Here is a 16390-nt window from a genome sequence, read left to right as displayed (position 1 = left end):
TCTCTCTCTCTTTATTAATTTATATTTATTAACTTTATTGGCATGTAAAAGTTCGATGGTTTTATAACCTCATTTTTTGAAACTTTCAGAAAATAATCCAATAATGACACACAGGACTGTTATTTAGTTTTCCTGGAACTGAATGTGTTAACACTAACAACAAAACAAATATGTGATTAATCGTGATTCAATATTTCAATCCACTGACAGTCTTACAACACATGAGGGGTGTGAGGGGTCCAGGAACTGAGTTTGACACCCCTGCAATACACACACACAACATCCCACCAACAATAAACTCAAGTCTTACACTGCACTTAACCCTGGATTGTCTTTAACCCGCTTTAACCTCCAGTAAAGTAACGTTTCACACTTGTAACTCTGAAAGGTGATTAGCAACACTTTTAATCCTTGGTTATGAAAGTTTTATTTGAATAGCAGTTTTGATATAGAATTGATTTTTACTGTCAAGGCAAGAAAACAGAATTAAGAGACTAAAAGACCTTTTCCCTGAATCAATGTCACTGTCCACTGTGTTCCCCATCCAATAAAAAGGGAAAGTCTTACCCAACCAAATACTGCAAAACCATTTCAACAATATTTTGGTTATATCAAGCAAGCAGCACCTTTTTTTGCCAATGTGTGAAGGGCTTGTAACACAACTTATAAAATGAGCCCTTCACAGACTTCCTAGTTTGCCTATTAAAGCCTGTAGACTGATTTTCATGTGAAGGGAGCAGGTCGCTTTTGCTGGGAAAATCAAAAATATGTGATGTTTATGTGCGCTCCCGAGAGCCTCAGTGCTTCTCTTCCACTATTCAACAGTGACAACAAACTGCAACACTAGACAACATTATCTTAGAGATGAATCCAGCAAACATCCCAGCACAACACAGACTCCAACACAAACTCTGAGTAAGCCAAAAAAACATTGATCTACTGAATCCCGTCTGGCTAAGCGGGAATGTGATCGTGGTCGAGTGAAAACTAGAGTGAAAATCGGCAGGGCATTTGATTCCTGGATGGACCTTCATTCGGTTTTGGGGATAAAAACTAACCCTGAATTGGTGTTTTTCTTATTGGACAGGTAAACTTACATAACTGCAAAGCATGTGACATATTGTGCCATAAGGATTGATCTGTGTCATTTTAGCTAAACTACAATAACACATGAAATGAATGCTAGACAATGTTCAAGATAATGCAAAAGACACATTCATTAGTGTAACGTAACTTGGTTCTACAGAAAATATATATCATCTATTATTATAAAACAATAGTGCATCGATATATCAAAATGTCAGTTGTGATGAATCACATCAATACTGAATTGTGTCAACATATTTATAATGTACAGTCTATTTTATAAACAGCTACTTTCATCATCCACCACATTTAGCTAACAGCTATTGATAAAGCTGGCTAACTAGCTAACACCAACATCGGCTATCATATAAATGCAGTCAATGTATCATGCAAAGAAAAGTGATTATTCAAACTACAGTCTCACATAGTCAGACCGATATCCACACTTTGTTTTAGCCCTGTTCCAGCACTGGAGACTCAAATATAATATACAGTCTCAAAGTTTGTAGTAAAACAATCATAACTGTGTCATTTTAATTATGCTACCTCATCTGTCAGCATGATGCCGGTGAATCACATTCAGTCTCTTTGTACGTTAGAGAGGGGGGTATAATCCCACGTTCAGGGATTAACACGTAACTCCCCAGTTCAACGCCTAGCGCATCTTTCCCAATAGTTAAGCACCACAGCTCCCCCCATAGGGTTACTTACTCATTACATGACACATAGCTATATAAATAAATTGTCATAAATCATCAATACCGTTTGTCTGTACACTGTGTGTGTGTGTATGTGTGTGTTTGGTGGTTTTATTAGGTTATACACTAGTAGTTACGAAGGTATTATGCTATAAATGTGGTTTATGAGGACATCTCTAGTGTCCTTGTAATTCAAACTTACATAATATTTAAAAAAAAACAATATCCCAAATGTTTCTGTTAGGTTTAGGGGATAGAATATATATATATATATATATATATATATATATATATATATATATAAAATAAAAATCATTGTGTCTATGGAGAGTCCACATAATCATAGGAGTACCAGGACAGCTGAGAAGATCATTGGGGTCTCTCTTCCCTCCATCAAAGGCATTTACAAAAAACACTGTATCCGCAAAGCAACCAGCATTGTGGACGACCCCACACACCCCTCACACAAACTCTTTACCCTCCTGCCGACTGGCAAGAGGTACCGAAGCATTCGGGCCCTCACAGCCAGACTGTGTAACAGCTTCTTCCCCCAACCCATCAGACTCCTCAATACTCAGAGACTGGTTTGACACACACACACACGTGTCCTGAGTTGCACTTTAATTACTGTCACTTTATAACTGTCTGCTACCCCAATAACTGCTATGTGCATAGAACACTATCTCATAGTATGTTATGTTTACGTTTTTAGAATCTGTCATCTTTTTGAACTACTGTGTACTGGTTGGCGCTGCACTGTCCATTGTCCTGTTCATTGTCAGAAATTTGTTGTACTGTCCCGTACTTTTTGCATATGTTTGCACGTGCACTTTATATAGGTATATATATATATAGGTATTTTATTTCGTTGTGTAGTTTCATGTGGTCCTGTGTTGGTCCTTTGTTGATTTTATGTAGCACCATGGTCCTGGAGGAACGTTGTCTCGTTTTGCTGTGTACTGTCCTAACTGTATATGGTTGAAACGACAATAAAAACCACTTGACTTGACCAATGTTTGTGACTGTGTGTGTTTACAGGCGTAATATATGTACGTCTCTGATGTCTGTTTTAGATCTTTTCATCTGGAAAGCAACATCTACTAAACATCTTAAATAACAGATTAACATTCTAGATCATAAATGTCTCAAAGACATCTGCTGAATGTCTTACTGACATTCAAGACAATATTTGTCATTTTATAGACATATTGCAGATGAGCAAACAATGTAAAATAGATGTTGTTAAGATGTAAACACACATCAAATAGACGTCTGGTTGATGTACGTGTGCTATCAGGGATGACTCAAGATGGCGCAGAGTATGGCTGCTGCGTTGCGAGCTCCGATACAACACTGCGGTTTATTGTTTGTTTTGTTTACAGTTCTTTGTTTTTTGTCTTGGATGTTGTCTGCCTTATTGTTTACGACAGACAAACGCTTTTGGACATTGGTTCTACAATTACACATCGAAAACCGGACTTCCAATTCCTCAACACCGACCCGCTGTTTACAAACACGCCAGCGGAGCCCTTTGTCTGGGCTGCTCGGCCGTGGAAACGCAGAAGGAAAAGGGGAAAAAGAGTCGGCGTTCTCATCAGAGTAAGACGTCGTGCAAATCGACCCCCGCTACCCAGTATACTACTGGCAAATGTTCAGTCTCTGGACAACAATCTCTGCGAGCTGAGAGCGCGGATCTCTTTCCAACGAGAGACGAGAGATTGCTGTATTGTCTGCCTTACAGAAACCTGGCTGGCTTCGGAGATTCCAGACTCGGCCATCGAAATCACTGGCTTTTCCGTGCACCGAGCAGACAGAGCGAAAGACCTCTCTGGTAAAAGCAGAGGTGGTGGTGTATGTTTTATGATAAACAAATCATGGTGTGATCAGAGGAACGTACATTTTGTCAAGTCTTTCTGCTCTCCTGACCTGGACTATCTCATGCTTCTGTGTCGACCATTCTGGCTACTGAGGGAATTCACAGTGGTCATCATCACAGCTGTGTACATCCCCCCACAAGCCGACACAGACCGGGCACTCAGGGAACTGTATGGGAGTATAAGTGAGCAGGAAACCGCACACCCTGAGGCTGCCGGGGACTTCAACAAAGCTAATTTTAAAACAATAGCACCAAAATACCACCAACACATAAACTTCAACACACGAGGGGACCGGGTTTTAGATCACTGTTACTCTCCTTTCCGCTATGGCTACAAATCCCTCCCCCGCCCCCCATTTGGCAAATCGGACCACTCTTCCATTCTGCTTCTGCCCGCTTACAGGCAGAAACTGAAACGGGAAGCACCCACCCTCAGAATGATCCAGTGCTGGTCGGACCAGTCAGACTCTGCGCTACAAGACTGTTTTGATCACGCGGACTGGGAAATGTTCTGGTCCGCCTCTGATGACGACATCGAGGTTTAAGCTGACAGCGTAACGTGTTTCATCAGGAAGTGCGTAGGGGATGTTGTTCCAACCAAAACAATACGGACATACCCCAACCAGAAACCATGGGTTAACGGCGATGTTCGCGCGGCACTCAATGCGCGGACCTCCGCTTTTAATTCTTCTAACACGGAGGAGCGTAAACAAGCCAGTTATGCCCTTCGTAACACTATCAGTGAAGCCAAACGCCAGTACAGGCACAAACTTGAAGGTCAGTTCAACACCACTGACTCTAGAAGTATGTGGCAGGGAATTAACATCATCACGGACTACAAACGGAATAAAGATTCCGCCGTGAACACCGCTGCATCTCTCCCAGACGAATTTAATACATTTTATGCTCGTTTCGAGGACAATAACACCGCCCTCGCGGAGAGAGCACTCGCGGCTGACGCTTCAGAGGTTGGTTCACTCTCCGTCTCTGTTGCGGATGTAACCCGATCCTTCCGATGGGTGAACATCCGTAAAGCTGCGGGTCCAGATGGCATTCCGGGCAGCGTCATCAGAGCGTGCGCGAATCAACTGGCTGGTGTTTTTACGGACATTTTCAATCTGTCCCTCTCCCTGTCTGTAGTCCCCACATGCTTCAAAACATCAACCATTGTGCCTGTACCGAAGCAAGCCACAATCACTAGCTTAAATGACTGCCGTCCTGTTGCTCTGACTCCCATCATCAGCAAATGCTTTGAGAGGTTAATCAGAGATTACATCTGCTCTGTTCTGCCCACCTCTTTGGACCATTGCAGTTTGCCTACCGCAACAACCGCTCCACTGATGATGCCATTGCATCTACACTACACACTGCTCTCTCCCACCTGGAAAAAAGGAACACATATGTGAGAATGCTGTTTGTAGACTACAGCTCAGCATTCAACACCATAGTTAATAAGGGCTTAAACAGTTCACTATGCAGCTGGATCCTGGATTTCCTGTCAGGCAGACGTCAGGTGGTTAGAATGGGTAGCAACATCTCCTCATCACTGACCCTCAACACTGGAGCCCGCAGGGCTGTGTTCTCAGCCCACTCCTGTATTCACTATACACACATGTCTGTGTGGCAACACATAGCTCCAATGCCATCATTAAGTTTAGAGAGAGTCAGCAGTTTCAAGTTCCTTGGTGTCCACATTACTGAGGAACTCACATGGTCCGTCCACAAGGAGGCCGTTGTGAAGAAGGCTCACCAGCGCCTCTTCTTCCTGAGACGGCTGAGGAAGTTTGGAATGAACCACCACATCCTCACACGGTTCTACACTAGTACTGTAGAGAGCATCCTGACTGGCTGCATCACCACCTGGTATGGCAATAGCACCGCCCACAACTGCAAAGTCCTGCAAAGGGTGGTGCGAACTGCCAGAAACATCATCGGAGGTGAGCTTCCCTCCCTCCAGGACATATATACAAGGCGGTGTGTGAAAAAAGCTTGGAGGATCATCAGAAACTCCAGCCACCCGAGTCATGGTCTGTTCTCACTGCTACCATCAGGCAGGCGGTATCGCAGCATCGGGACCCGTACCAGCCGACTACATGACAGCTTCTTCCCCCAAGCAGTCAGACTGTTGATCAATTGATCTACCGTATCAGGATCAATAATTAGCACTGCACTTTATTCATCTATAATCTCACACTGGACTGTCAACATATTCTCCTCAATACAACTACTTATATATATATATTTCATATCCTCTTTACTTATTGTATATTGTGTATTCTATATTGAGTGTATTGTCTACTGTACGGTGTATTGTCTACTGTACATTGTATATAATTATTGTGTTGTGTAAGTATGTGTACAATTGATATGTAAATTGTGTTGTGTAAGTATGTTGTTTACTGTAATTGGTATATGTCTCGTCACTGTCATGACTGCTATGTTGCTCGGACCTTCACACAAGACTTTCACCTACTGTTGCAATTGTGTACATGGTAGTGTGACAATAAAGTGATTTGATTTGATTTGAGTTTGTAAAGTATAAACATCATTATGTTTATGGAGAGTCCTCATTATGATAGGAGTACCAACATATATGTGTGTGTGTGTGTGTGAGACAAACACATTTTCACGTAATGTAAACAAAGATGGCTGGACTTGAATGATTGCATTTCCCTGATGTGTTAACTGCATATAGGTGAGCTGTTGTCCGTTATGGTGATGTTATGCGACAATTCGTTTCGAAAATGATGAATTACTTATGTATTACAATTTGACTGTCTGTTTCAATGAGCGTACTGTGTGCTTGAAAAGACTATTGAGTTGCTGTTTGAGTTACTTGTGATTGACAACAGAATGATCACCTAATGTAAACAGACATGGCTACTGAGGCTCAGTGATCCCAATTTTGTGTTGACTGTTTGTATATGATCTGTAAACTTGTATAGTAGTATTTTGTGAACATTTGAATTACTATGTAATAAAATAATTATACCATGTGCTTGAAAAGACTGTATGAGTATCAGTTTGTGTGAATATGAATTACAGGCACTTGGCAGTGCAGTTTAGTGTTGGTATGAAAACCGATTTGAATCGGTCATAAACCATCACAAATATGCACCAGTAAGTGTGAAAGGGTTAAGTGACAGATGCTTAAAGATTGTTCTTTTGAATTGTTTTCCTAAAATGAGTAAAAAATAATATTCTATATAAAATGTAATGATTACAAAAATGTCTTCATTCTAATGAAACACTAAAAATATATGTCTTCTGTGTATTTGTTAAGGACTGAAATTTTTTAAAAGGAATAAATACAAGTGCTGTTTCAGTGAATTCACTAACCATTCAATAAATTCAAGACCAATTAGGGCCTGGGTTTTAGGGGTTAATATGGGTATAAACAGGGTTTTACAGCTCAACATACTTAAGTTTGTCCAGTGTGCAGTTTGGATCGTTGAGTCTTTCAGAGAGCAGCCTGACTCCTGATTCTCCTGGGTGATTGTAGCTCAGATCCAGCTCTTTCAGGCGTGAGAGATTTGATCTCAGAGCTGATGCCACAGAACAACAGCCTTCCTCTGTCACCATACAGCCAGATAATCTACAAACACACATAATAACAGTCAGATAATCTAAAAACGTGCATATAACCAGTCAAATAATCTACAAATGCACATTTCAAAATCAGCATTTACCAGCAGCCATATTAACCTGTAGCTCAAGACTGGTTGCCACTGAAGCTAAGCAAGGTTGAGCCTGGTCAATACCTGGATGGGAGACCTCCTGGGGAAGACTAAGTTTGTGACTGAACGAGATATTAGGGAGGCCAGAAGGGGTGCTCACCCTGTGGTCTGTGTGGTCTTAATGCCCCAGTATAGTGAAGGGACATTATACTGGAAAAAGACACTGTCCTTTGGATGAGATGTTAAAATCAGGTCCTGACTCTCTGTGGTTATTAAAAACATCCTAGAGCACTTCTCATAAAAAGTAGGGGTATAACCCTAGTGTCCTGGCTAAATTCCCCCCATTGGCCCTTCTCACTCATGGCCTCCTAATAATCCCTAGCCACTCACTGGCTCTATAACTCTCACCTCTTCACCAATAGCTGGTGTGGGGTGAGCATACTGGTGCACTCTATCTGCCGTCGCATCATCCAGGTGGATGCTGCACACTAGTGGTGGTTGAGGAGAGTCCCCTGTTCACTGTGTAAAGCGCTTTGATTATAGTGTCAGAAAAGCACTATGTAAATTAATGTTCATTCAACAGTCAGATAATCTAAAAACACAGACATCAACAGTAAGAAAATCCAAACACACACATAAAAAGCCAGATAAACTAAATTTACATTTAGTCATTAAGCAGGCCATTTTATCCAAAGTGACTTACAAATGAAGAACGTAAACACTTTGTCATATAAAAGTAAACTGTATCTGCAGGATCACACTGCCAAGTTCTAAGTGTTGCTATACTAGTACAGAAACTAGCACAGAAGAAAGAGACAGATAATGATTTTTTCTTGAATGTTGAAATGGTTTCAGCAGAACGGCAGGTGGTTGAAAGCTCATTCCACCACCGGGGGACAGAGAAAGCGAATGAATGTGAAGTGCCTCGTTGTGATGGGACCACCAGGTGTAAGAGGGTGCTGTGCCACTGGGTCTCTTGAAAGCCAAACTCAAAGCTTTGAATTTGATGCATAGCCAGTGGAGTAAGAGCAAGAGGGGTATGATGTGAGGCCTCTTTGGTGGGTTGAAAAACAGACGTGCCACCGCATTCAGGACCATCTGCAGTGGCTTGATAGCACTAGCTGGAAGGCTGGCCAACAGAGCACTGCAGAAGTCCAATCTTGAAATAACCAGAGCTTGGACCAGGGACTGCACAGCATATTCAGACAGGAAAGGTCTGATTTTTCTGATGTAATAAAGCACAAACCTGCAAGACCAGGCAGTTGATGAGATGCGAGTACTAAAATGTAGCCGTTCATCAATTACTACTCTCAGGTTTGAGCTGTCCTGATAGGTCTCACAGTAGTGGAGCACAGATGAACAGTAACAGATGGGTTTGCTAGGATCACAAGTTCCATCAACGAGTTTGGTCTTGGGCAGGTTGAGATAAAGGTGGTGTTCCTTCATTCAGGCAGAGATCTCCAAAAGGCAGGCAGAGATATGTTACACCCTCCCCAGCCTAGGGTTGGAAAAGTGCAACAAGGAGAGATTTTATAATTCCCTTCTACTGCCTTGGCAATAAACACAAATAAGCAACACATTTCATCCCGGACTCCCTTGTTACGCAGAAACAGGAGAAAAAAGGTTAAATAGAAAATAAATATTACCCACCTCCCTATGGCTTCCATAAAATGATAAACAAAGCAAGTAAATGAAAAATGTAACAATAAAAATCAAAAAATGAGAGTCTATGCAATGCTCATAAAGTGTACTCTGTTTAGTGTTGTGAGCAAAGTATTAAGAATGTACACAATCTGGGGCAGGAGAAAGGAACACCTCTCAGAGACAGTCTACAAACAGTCTGCCTCTCATTGTCTCTCTCTTTATGTGTTGGTTCCACCCAGAATTTATCCTCTTGTCAGCCAATCCTAACAGGGAACTGATTGATAGTCATCATATCTGACACCTGGTGGCATTTTAACCTGTCATAAAAGGCAGATGGAAAACAAAACGAAAAAGAAAAAAAACAACACACACACAGGGAGACAACATATAGAGATACGCCCAAGGATGTAACAGATAGGAGTTGAGACAGTTGAATCATCAGGTTGGAACGATATGTATAGGTGTGTAAGCTTGGTTTTCTGTCTTTGAAAGAATTTGTTTATAACTATCTTTTATCCATAATGTGCAGAAAAGGAAACAATCATACAAACTTTAAAAAAGTAGCTAAAAATTTTAAAATACTCATAATTCCATGCAAATATCAACCATAACATGGACATAAAAATCAAGTATTTACCAAAGGAACAAAACTATTTTGAAAATATTAATTTAGGTTTATATTTGACTTTACTGAAGATCATAATGATTGTTTTGGTATATCAGAACTAAAACAACATTTTCAAACAACATTATTTCATGCTTTCAAAAGTGGAATAAAAAGAATCTTCATTTTCATTTTGTTAGTCATTTGTTCTGCATTAGGTATTGATTAGTTTTGCATGAATTATGAAACTTTTTCAGTAGTTCCTGGGAAGCATTAAAAAATAGTAGTTATTCAATAGTTAATAGTGAACTACCACTTTCATCTGTGAGCTATTACTTTCTAATTCATTAATCAGAGCTTCTTGTTAGTTAATAGTAGTTACTAGATTGTTAATATTGTGTTACTCATTTGTTCCTGTGCAGTTATTCATTAACGAAGGAACCTTATTCTAAAGTGTTACCGAGTTTTCTAAAGAGCTGGACAAAAATTAATGTTATGATAATTTTGAACTGTGATGTCACAATCAGAATAACTTGATTCACTTGAGAGGAAACAGACTCAGCAGAGGGAGCCCATCCACAAGTACACAGTAGTTGGCGATCGTTACATCGCCAAGGCCGATAAATCCGATGATATTCTGACATATTTAATTATCGGCTGGTCGATAAATTTCGCCATTTGGATGAATATTTCCCTAATGAATCTGCAAACACAAACCTCAGTATTTCCAGTGTACAGTGAGGACTCTTCAGTGCATCAGAGAGCAGCTTCACTCCTGAATCCTGCAGATCATTGTTACTCATGTCCAGCTCTCTAAGGGATTTTGATGATTGTAGAACTGAAGACAAACTTTCACAGCACTGATCAGTGAATCTACAAGCTGCAAATCTAAAACAAATAAAGAAAGAATGATAAAAAGCAGTTTCATAAAGAAATGGTAATAACAGAGTGAATGCTCTACAGTTTGATATGAAGGGTTGTGATGGTCACTGAGCCATTTATTATTTCATTGTCACAGCTATGAACCACAATATATTCATATTGTATATTCCAATGTACTAATAAATCTGCAAACACAAACCTCAGTATTTCCAGTGTACAGTGAGGACTATTTAGTGCATCAGAGAGCAGCTTCACTCCTGAATCCTGCAGGTCATTGTTACTCAGGTCCAGCTCTCTCAGACTTGAGGAGTTTGAGCTGAGGACTGAGGCCAGTGCTGAACAACTTTGGTCTGTCAGATCGCAGCCCATCAAACTAAGAAAAATGACAAGATAACAGTGTGTTAATCTATATGTTTTAGTGAAGGCTTCAGAGCACAGCTGTTGGGTACAAAGAAAAAAATATATGGCCACTGTGTTTGATTGCTCTTAGTCGTTTGCAAATTTTTTGAAGCTCTACTACTGTCAAGACCCAGTCTGGACTGCCCAACTTGTTTTGTTCTGGAGTTCTGTCTGTTTTGGTCCATGTGTGCATTTGTTTTGAGCACATGTCTTTGTTTGTGTTTGTGTCAACCATGTGCTCTACTCTGCCTCCTCATTCCACCTTGCCACACTTCATCATCTGATCCTTGTTGTGTTGATTGTCATCACTTGCTCCTCATGTGCTCTCCCTCTACATACTTTGCCTTCTACCTTCTTGTGTCTGTTAGATTGTTTTGTGAGCTTGGTTAGTCAGTCATTCCTAGTCTGTTTCTCCATTTGGTGTTTTGTTTATTTTCTTAGTTTCAAATGGGTCCTATTAATTTTACTGTGAGAGTTTTTGGTTTGTATTTTATTTTATTTTTTTCATGAAAGCTCTTTGTTTAGCATCCCAGCACTTGGGTCCAAATTCCTGCAAAATATCCTGATGTCTAAGAATTTTTGTCTCGAAAACATATTTGAACTTCCCCAAAACAACTCTAATGTATGATGGAAGTGAAGTTAGGTCAATTAAGCAGTTTATTAAAGTTATATATTAACAGCATAATACTTAAACTGTTTATCACACAGTTATAGCCTGTTCAGTGTTATGTTAACATTTTAATTTGTGCAAATCCTGATTAATCCTGTCTTACAATTCATTCTAATAAAAGAAAATTAAACATACATGATTTATACATAAGCCGTGGGGTTCGAACCAGAGACCCTCTGATTAAGAGCCCTGTGCTTTAGCCACTACGCCACCACCACTCCATACATCCAAGTATGCAAGGGGATACAATTTTTAAATGGATGGTAGGCCTGAGCAGCGCACTCCTGAGGCGGGAATTAGGCAAATGTGCCACATAGTGACGTAGCTATTTCACAGAAGTAATGGCTGGACTGCAAACCATGTCTTTCAGGCAGTTCAGGAGCAGTGTTTTCTGTGCAAGAGAACACCCTTTGGGGTGGAATTTGTGCTTTGTAACTTCGCAGACCTTTTACATGCACAAACAGCTATATTACACACTAATGGAAAGGTAATGTCCCAATAAGTATAATAGGGCCTCTTTAAGCATAATCTAGACACTAATCAGATAATTTACTGTTTTAACAATGTAAACAAAAAAATTATGTCACTGTGACATCATCATACGTAACAACTTGCTACAAAAAAAAAGGCAATTGTTTAGCTGTTTTAAATGGCAGCAAATGTAGGTGCATCTCTTTCACAATGTGGCCCAGTTTTTCAGGAAACCATGTAAAACACTTGGCATTAAGCTGAGAAGTCAATTTACTCTATCAATCTTTTAAAGAGAAAATAAGGCTTTGACATCATGTATTTATACTTGCGCTATAATGACATGAGAGATTTCAGAAGACATGACAACATTTCTGGTAAGTGAACACAGCGATCAACGATGCTCTCTGGTTTTTATGGTGCATTTAGAGAATTTTTAGGGAGAGAACGTTTCAGTGCACTGGAATGATTTTGCGATTGGGTCATCCCTAAAAATGGCTGACTCCCTGAACAATGCTTTGATTAGTGAACAAGAGAGCTGATTGAGATACACCTAATTAATATTTATTGAGTGCGTTCAACTTCAACTGCAGCTTGCCTTATCGATCTGCAAGATTTACCAATTGTAGTAGCGGGAGGAGATGAAAACGGAGCCGACAAGCCGGGCACATTCTGTTTCACAACATGTGCTGAACCCACATTAGTCACAGAAGATCCCACGATGATTGCTTTGTTTATTACAGATGAAGTGGAAATCAGAACTCAGGTTTGAAATATAAATATTGATTTGAAAAGGTCAAATTATTTTGATACCAATAAAGGAGTCCATATTTTTAGTAATTTGGAATTGTTTTTATGAATAAACATGATATTACTATGATAAACATATTATAATATGAGATAAATAATGTGCTGTTATAAAAACATTAATTAGTGAGAGTTTATTGGAACTGGAGATTTCATAATAAACACCTTGTTAATTGCATACCATCATACTACTCTTAATTCTTTCTCAGACTGACATAGCTGAAGTAGTAAAAGTAGTATGTGTCGTATCCCATGAAACACACGTCACCATTGTCATCTGTGATTCTGGCCAATCATGAATAAGCTGTGACATCATCAGAGCTCTTGCAGCCACTCTGGACAAGCTGCATTGGCTGTGCCAGCCGGCTGTTCTTTAATTGCTCTCGCGGTTCTTTAATGGCATACATCACGGTGACGCGGCACTGACACCATCTTAAGTCACACAACATTTCTAACCGACATGCACTGCTTCAAGTCAAACTCTGATCGGATCTGATCACACAGTGCTGCATGAAGTTAAACATCTATTGATTACACTTAGATGAAAACATTACCTACAGATGATAACACAATATTTACCACCAAATTCTCTTTTCCTCCATGTACAATCTTCTAATTTAACAATAATGTCACCTTAGTAAATCAGTCAACAAAGATAAACACTTGACATAAAGCCGTCTAAACTAATAATTCATTACCAATCTAAATAAATGTTGATCGCTATATTATTCTCATCTTAATGTAATTTTATATATTATAGTATAACATAATTTAATATTGTTTTTAGTAAAATCCATTAAAGGATTATCAAAACAGAAACAGAAAAACTGTGTAAAATAAACATTGCAGGAATAAAGGAAGCTACAATATGACAAATAAATTAATAAAGTAAAAAACAATCAAACCCTTAAAATAATAGTAATAATTATTCAGTATTATATTATAATAATAAACTTGACTGAGTCCCCCCGATAATAATTCAGTATTGTATCATATTTAACTGGGTTTTTGCACATCATGTTCATTAAAGAAATATTTTAGTAAAAATACATTGTGGCAGGGCGGAGGGCGGGGCCGGGTCGTGATCATACACACCCGGTCCCGTATTAGGCTAATCAAGCCTCTGAGGTTTAAAGGTCGACTGCAGAGGATCGTGCGGGAGAGAGAGATCGCTTACTGGACCTGTCCGTCATGTGTGTGTTTATGTTGTCTTTTAAGTTTATCATTAAACTATTATTTATATTGAAAAGCCGGTTCTCGTCTCCTCCTTTCCATTGATACCTTTACATATATGCAGGTAAATTATGATTTATTTATGAGGCGGATGTGTATTATTGTATGTGGAAGCATAAATAAAAATGATAAAGTATGAGTATGAAGTAAATAAAGTATTGTTTTTTATTTATTTAGTGTAAAACTGTAGAAAACATGCTTTTGTTATTTTAAATGAGATTTTTTTTACTTTGCATTAAACATTTTGAATCTATTTGGCTACAATGTCTGTTTAAAATGAAGGTAAAACTATTAAAAGTAACATATGAAACCAAACAAACATCAAAATAGTATAAAGGGTTGTTTTTAATCTAACAAAGTACATTAAAATCTAACCTCTGCTATTTAATTTCAATAAAGTGAGATTAAAACACTAAATTACTCACTCAGCTTTTCTGGATGCTTTGATCACCGGCAGCAGCCTCAGAAGACATTCATATGATGGATCATATTTCCTCAGATTAAACTGATCCAGCTCCTCTTCTGAGTTCAGCAACACAAACACCAGAGCTGACCACTGAGCAGGAGAGAGACTGACTCCAGAAAGACGATTGATATCTCTTCTGTTCACGTATGTTTGTACTTCCTGCACTAGAGAATGATCATCGAGTTCATTCAGACAGTGGAACAGATTGATGGATTTCTCTGGAGAGGGATTCTCCCTGATCTTCATCTTAATGTACTTAACTATTTCCTGTTTGCTGTCAGAGCTGCTTCCTCTCTGTCTCAGTAGGTCTAGTAAGATTGTCTGATTGGACTTCAGTGAGAGACCCAGAAGGAATCGAAGGAAAAGGTCCAGGTGTCCGTTCTCACTCTGTAAAGATTTGTCCACTTCACTCTTCAGGAAATCAATCATAGATGACTTAAACATACTGAAGAGACCTGATTTCTGTTGAGAAAAGGAAAGAATAGCATATAAAGCAGCGAGAAACTCCTGAAAGCTCAGATGCACAAAGCTGAACACCTTCCCCAGGTGCAGTCCAAACTCCTCTCTGAAGATTTGGGTACAAACTCCTGAGTACACTGACGCTTCTGTGACATCAATGCCACACTCTCTCAGGTCCTCCTCATAGAAGATCAGGTTCCCTTTTTCCAGCTGTTGAAAAGCCAGTTTTCCCAAAGACAGAATCCTCTTTCTAGCCTGCTGAAGATCCACCTCACATTTCCCATCATACTTCTGGCTCTTCAGTTTGCTCTGAAAGATCAGGAAGTGTGTGAACATTTGAGTGAGAGTCTTGGGGATCTCTGCACTCTCTGCTTCACTCAACAGTCTCTGGAGAACAGTGGCTGAAATCCAACAGAAGACTGGTATGTGACACATGATGTACAGGCTTCTTGATGATTTCATGTGTGTGATGATTCTGTTGGCCAGACGCTCATCTTTTATTCTCTTCCTGAAATACTCGCCCTTCTGAGGGTCATTGAAGCCTCGTACATCTGTGAGCTGGTCAACACACTCAGGAGGAATCTGATTGGCTGCTGCTGGTCGAGAGGTGATCCAGAGCAGAGCAGAAGGAAGCAGATTCCCTTGATGAGGTTGGTCAGCAGCACATCCACTGAGGCCGATTCTGTCACATCAGACAAAATATCATTGTTCTGGAAATCTAGAGGAAGTCGACACTCATCCAGACCATCAAAAATGAAAATGACTTTGTAGTCATCAAGGAATGTTGATCTCAGTTCTTTTGTATCTGTGAAAAACTGATGAAGAAGATCCATAAGACTGATATTTTTGTGCTTCATCAGATTGAGCTCTCTGAAAGGAAGTGGAAATATGAAGTGAACATCCTGATTTGCTTTTCCTTCAGTCCAGTCCACAATGAACTTCTGCACAGAGACAGTTTTCCCAATTCCAGCAACTCCTTTAGTCAGCACAGTTCTGATGGCTTTGTCTTGTCCAGGTAAGGCTTTAAAGATGTCATTGCATTTGATTGGTGTTTCCTGTGTCTGTGCTCTCCTGGATGCTGTCTCAATCTGTCTCACCTCATGTTCATTATTGATCTCTGCACTCCCTCCCTCTGTGATGTACAGCTCTGTGTAGATCTCATTCACAAGTGTTGAGCTGCTTTGATTTGACATTCCTTCAGTAATTCTCTGGAATTTCTCTTTTAGTTTTGTTTTGAGTTTTTGTTGATGCACAGAAATCAGTTCTGATGTAAAGAGGAAAAGAAATGGGAATTATAATTGATGTAGATGTTTAATGGTCATTAGACATTAAGTTTATTTTCTTTCACTAATATTGAGTGAATCCAGACACTGTGTGTTTCCTCTGAAGGTGACGTGATGTAATAGTGACGTGAGTGCGAG

General features: G+C 39.6%; 1 protein-coding gene across 1 annotated transcript in view; it reads right to left on the bottom strand.

Moving 5' to 3' along the window:
• LOC127641657 (NACHT, LRR and PYD domains-containing protein 3-like) overlaps positions 1 to 15605 on the bottom strand; it is a 39362-nt gene extending 23757 nt beyond the window's left edge. Inside the window, exons 1-4 of the mRNA XM_052124599.1 lie at positions 14470 to 15605; positions 10667 to 10840; positions 10303 to 10473; positions 7082 to 7255 (exon numbers count right to left, since the gene is read on the bottom strand). Of these exons, the coding sequence (XP_051980559.1) occupies positions 7082 to 7255; positions 10303 to 10473; positions 10667 to 10840; positions 14470 to 15431 (1481 nt within the window). The 5' untranslated portion in view covers positions 15432 to 15605. The remainder of the gene's footprint in view (positions 1 to 7081; positions 7256 to 10302; positions 10474 to 10666; positions 10841 to 14469) is intronic.
• Positions 15606 to 16390: the final 785 nt, after the last annotated feature.

This window comes from Xyrauchen texanus, unplaced genomic scaffold, assembly GCF_025860055.1.
Source record: "Xyrauchen texanus isolate HMW12.3.18 unplaced genomic scaffold, RBS_HiC_50CHRs HiC_scaffold_125, whole genome shotgun sequence".
In the NCBI taxonomy this organism is placed as follows: domain Eukaryota; kingdom Metazoa; phylum Chordata; class Actinopteri; order Cypriniformes; family Catostomidae; genus Xyrauchen; species Xyrauchen texanus.
The sequence above is the reverse complement of the archived record's forward strand: the minus strand, read 5'-3'. Positions and strand labels throughout refer to the sequence as shown.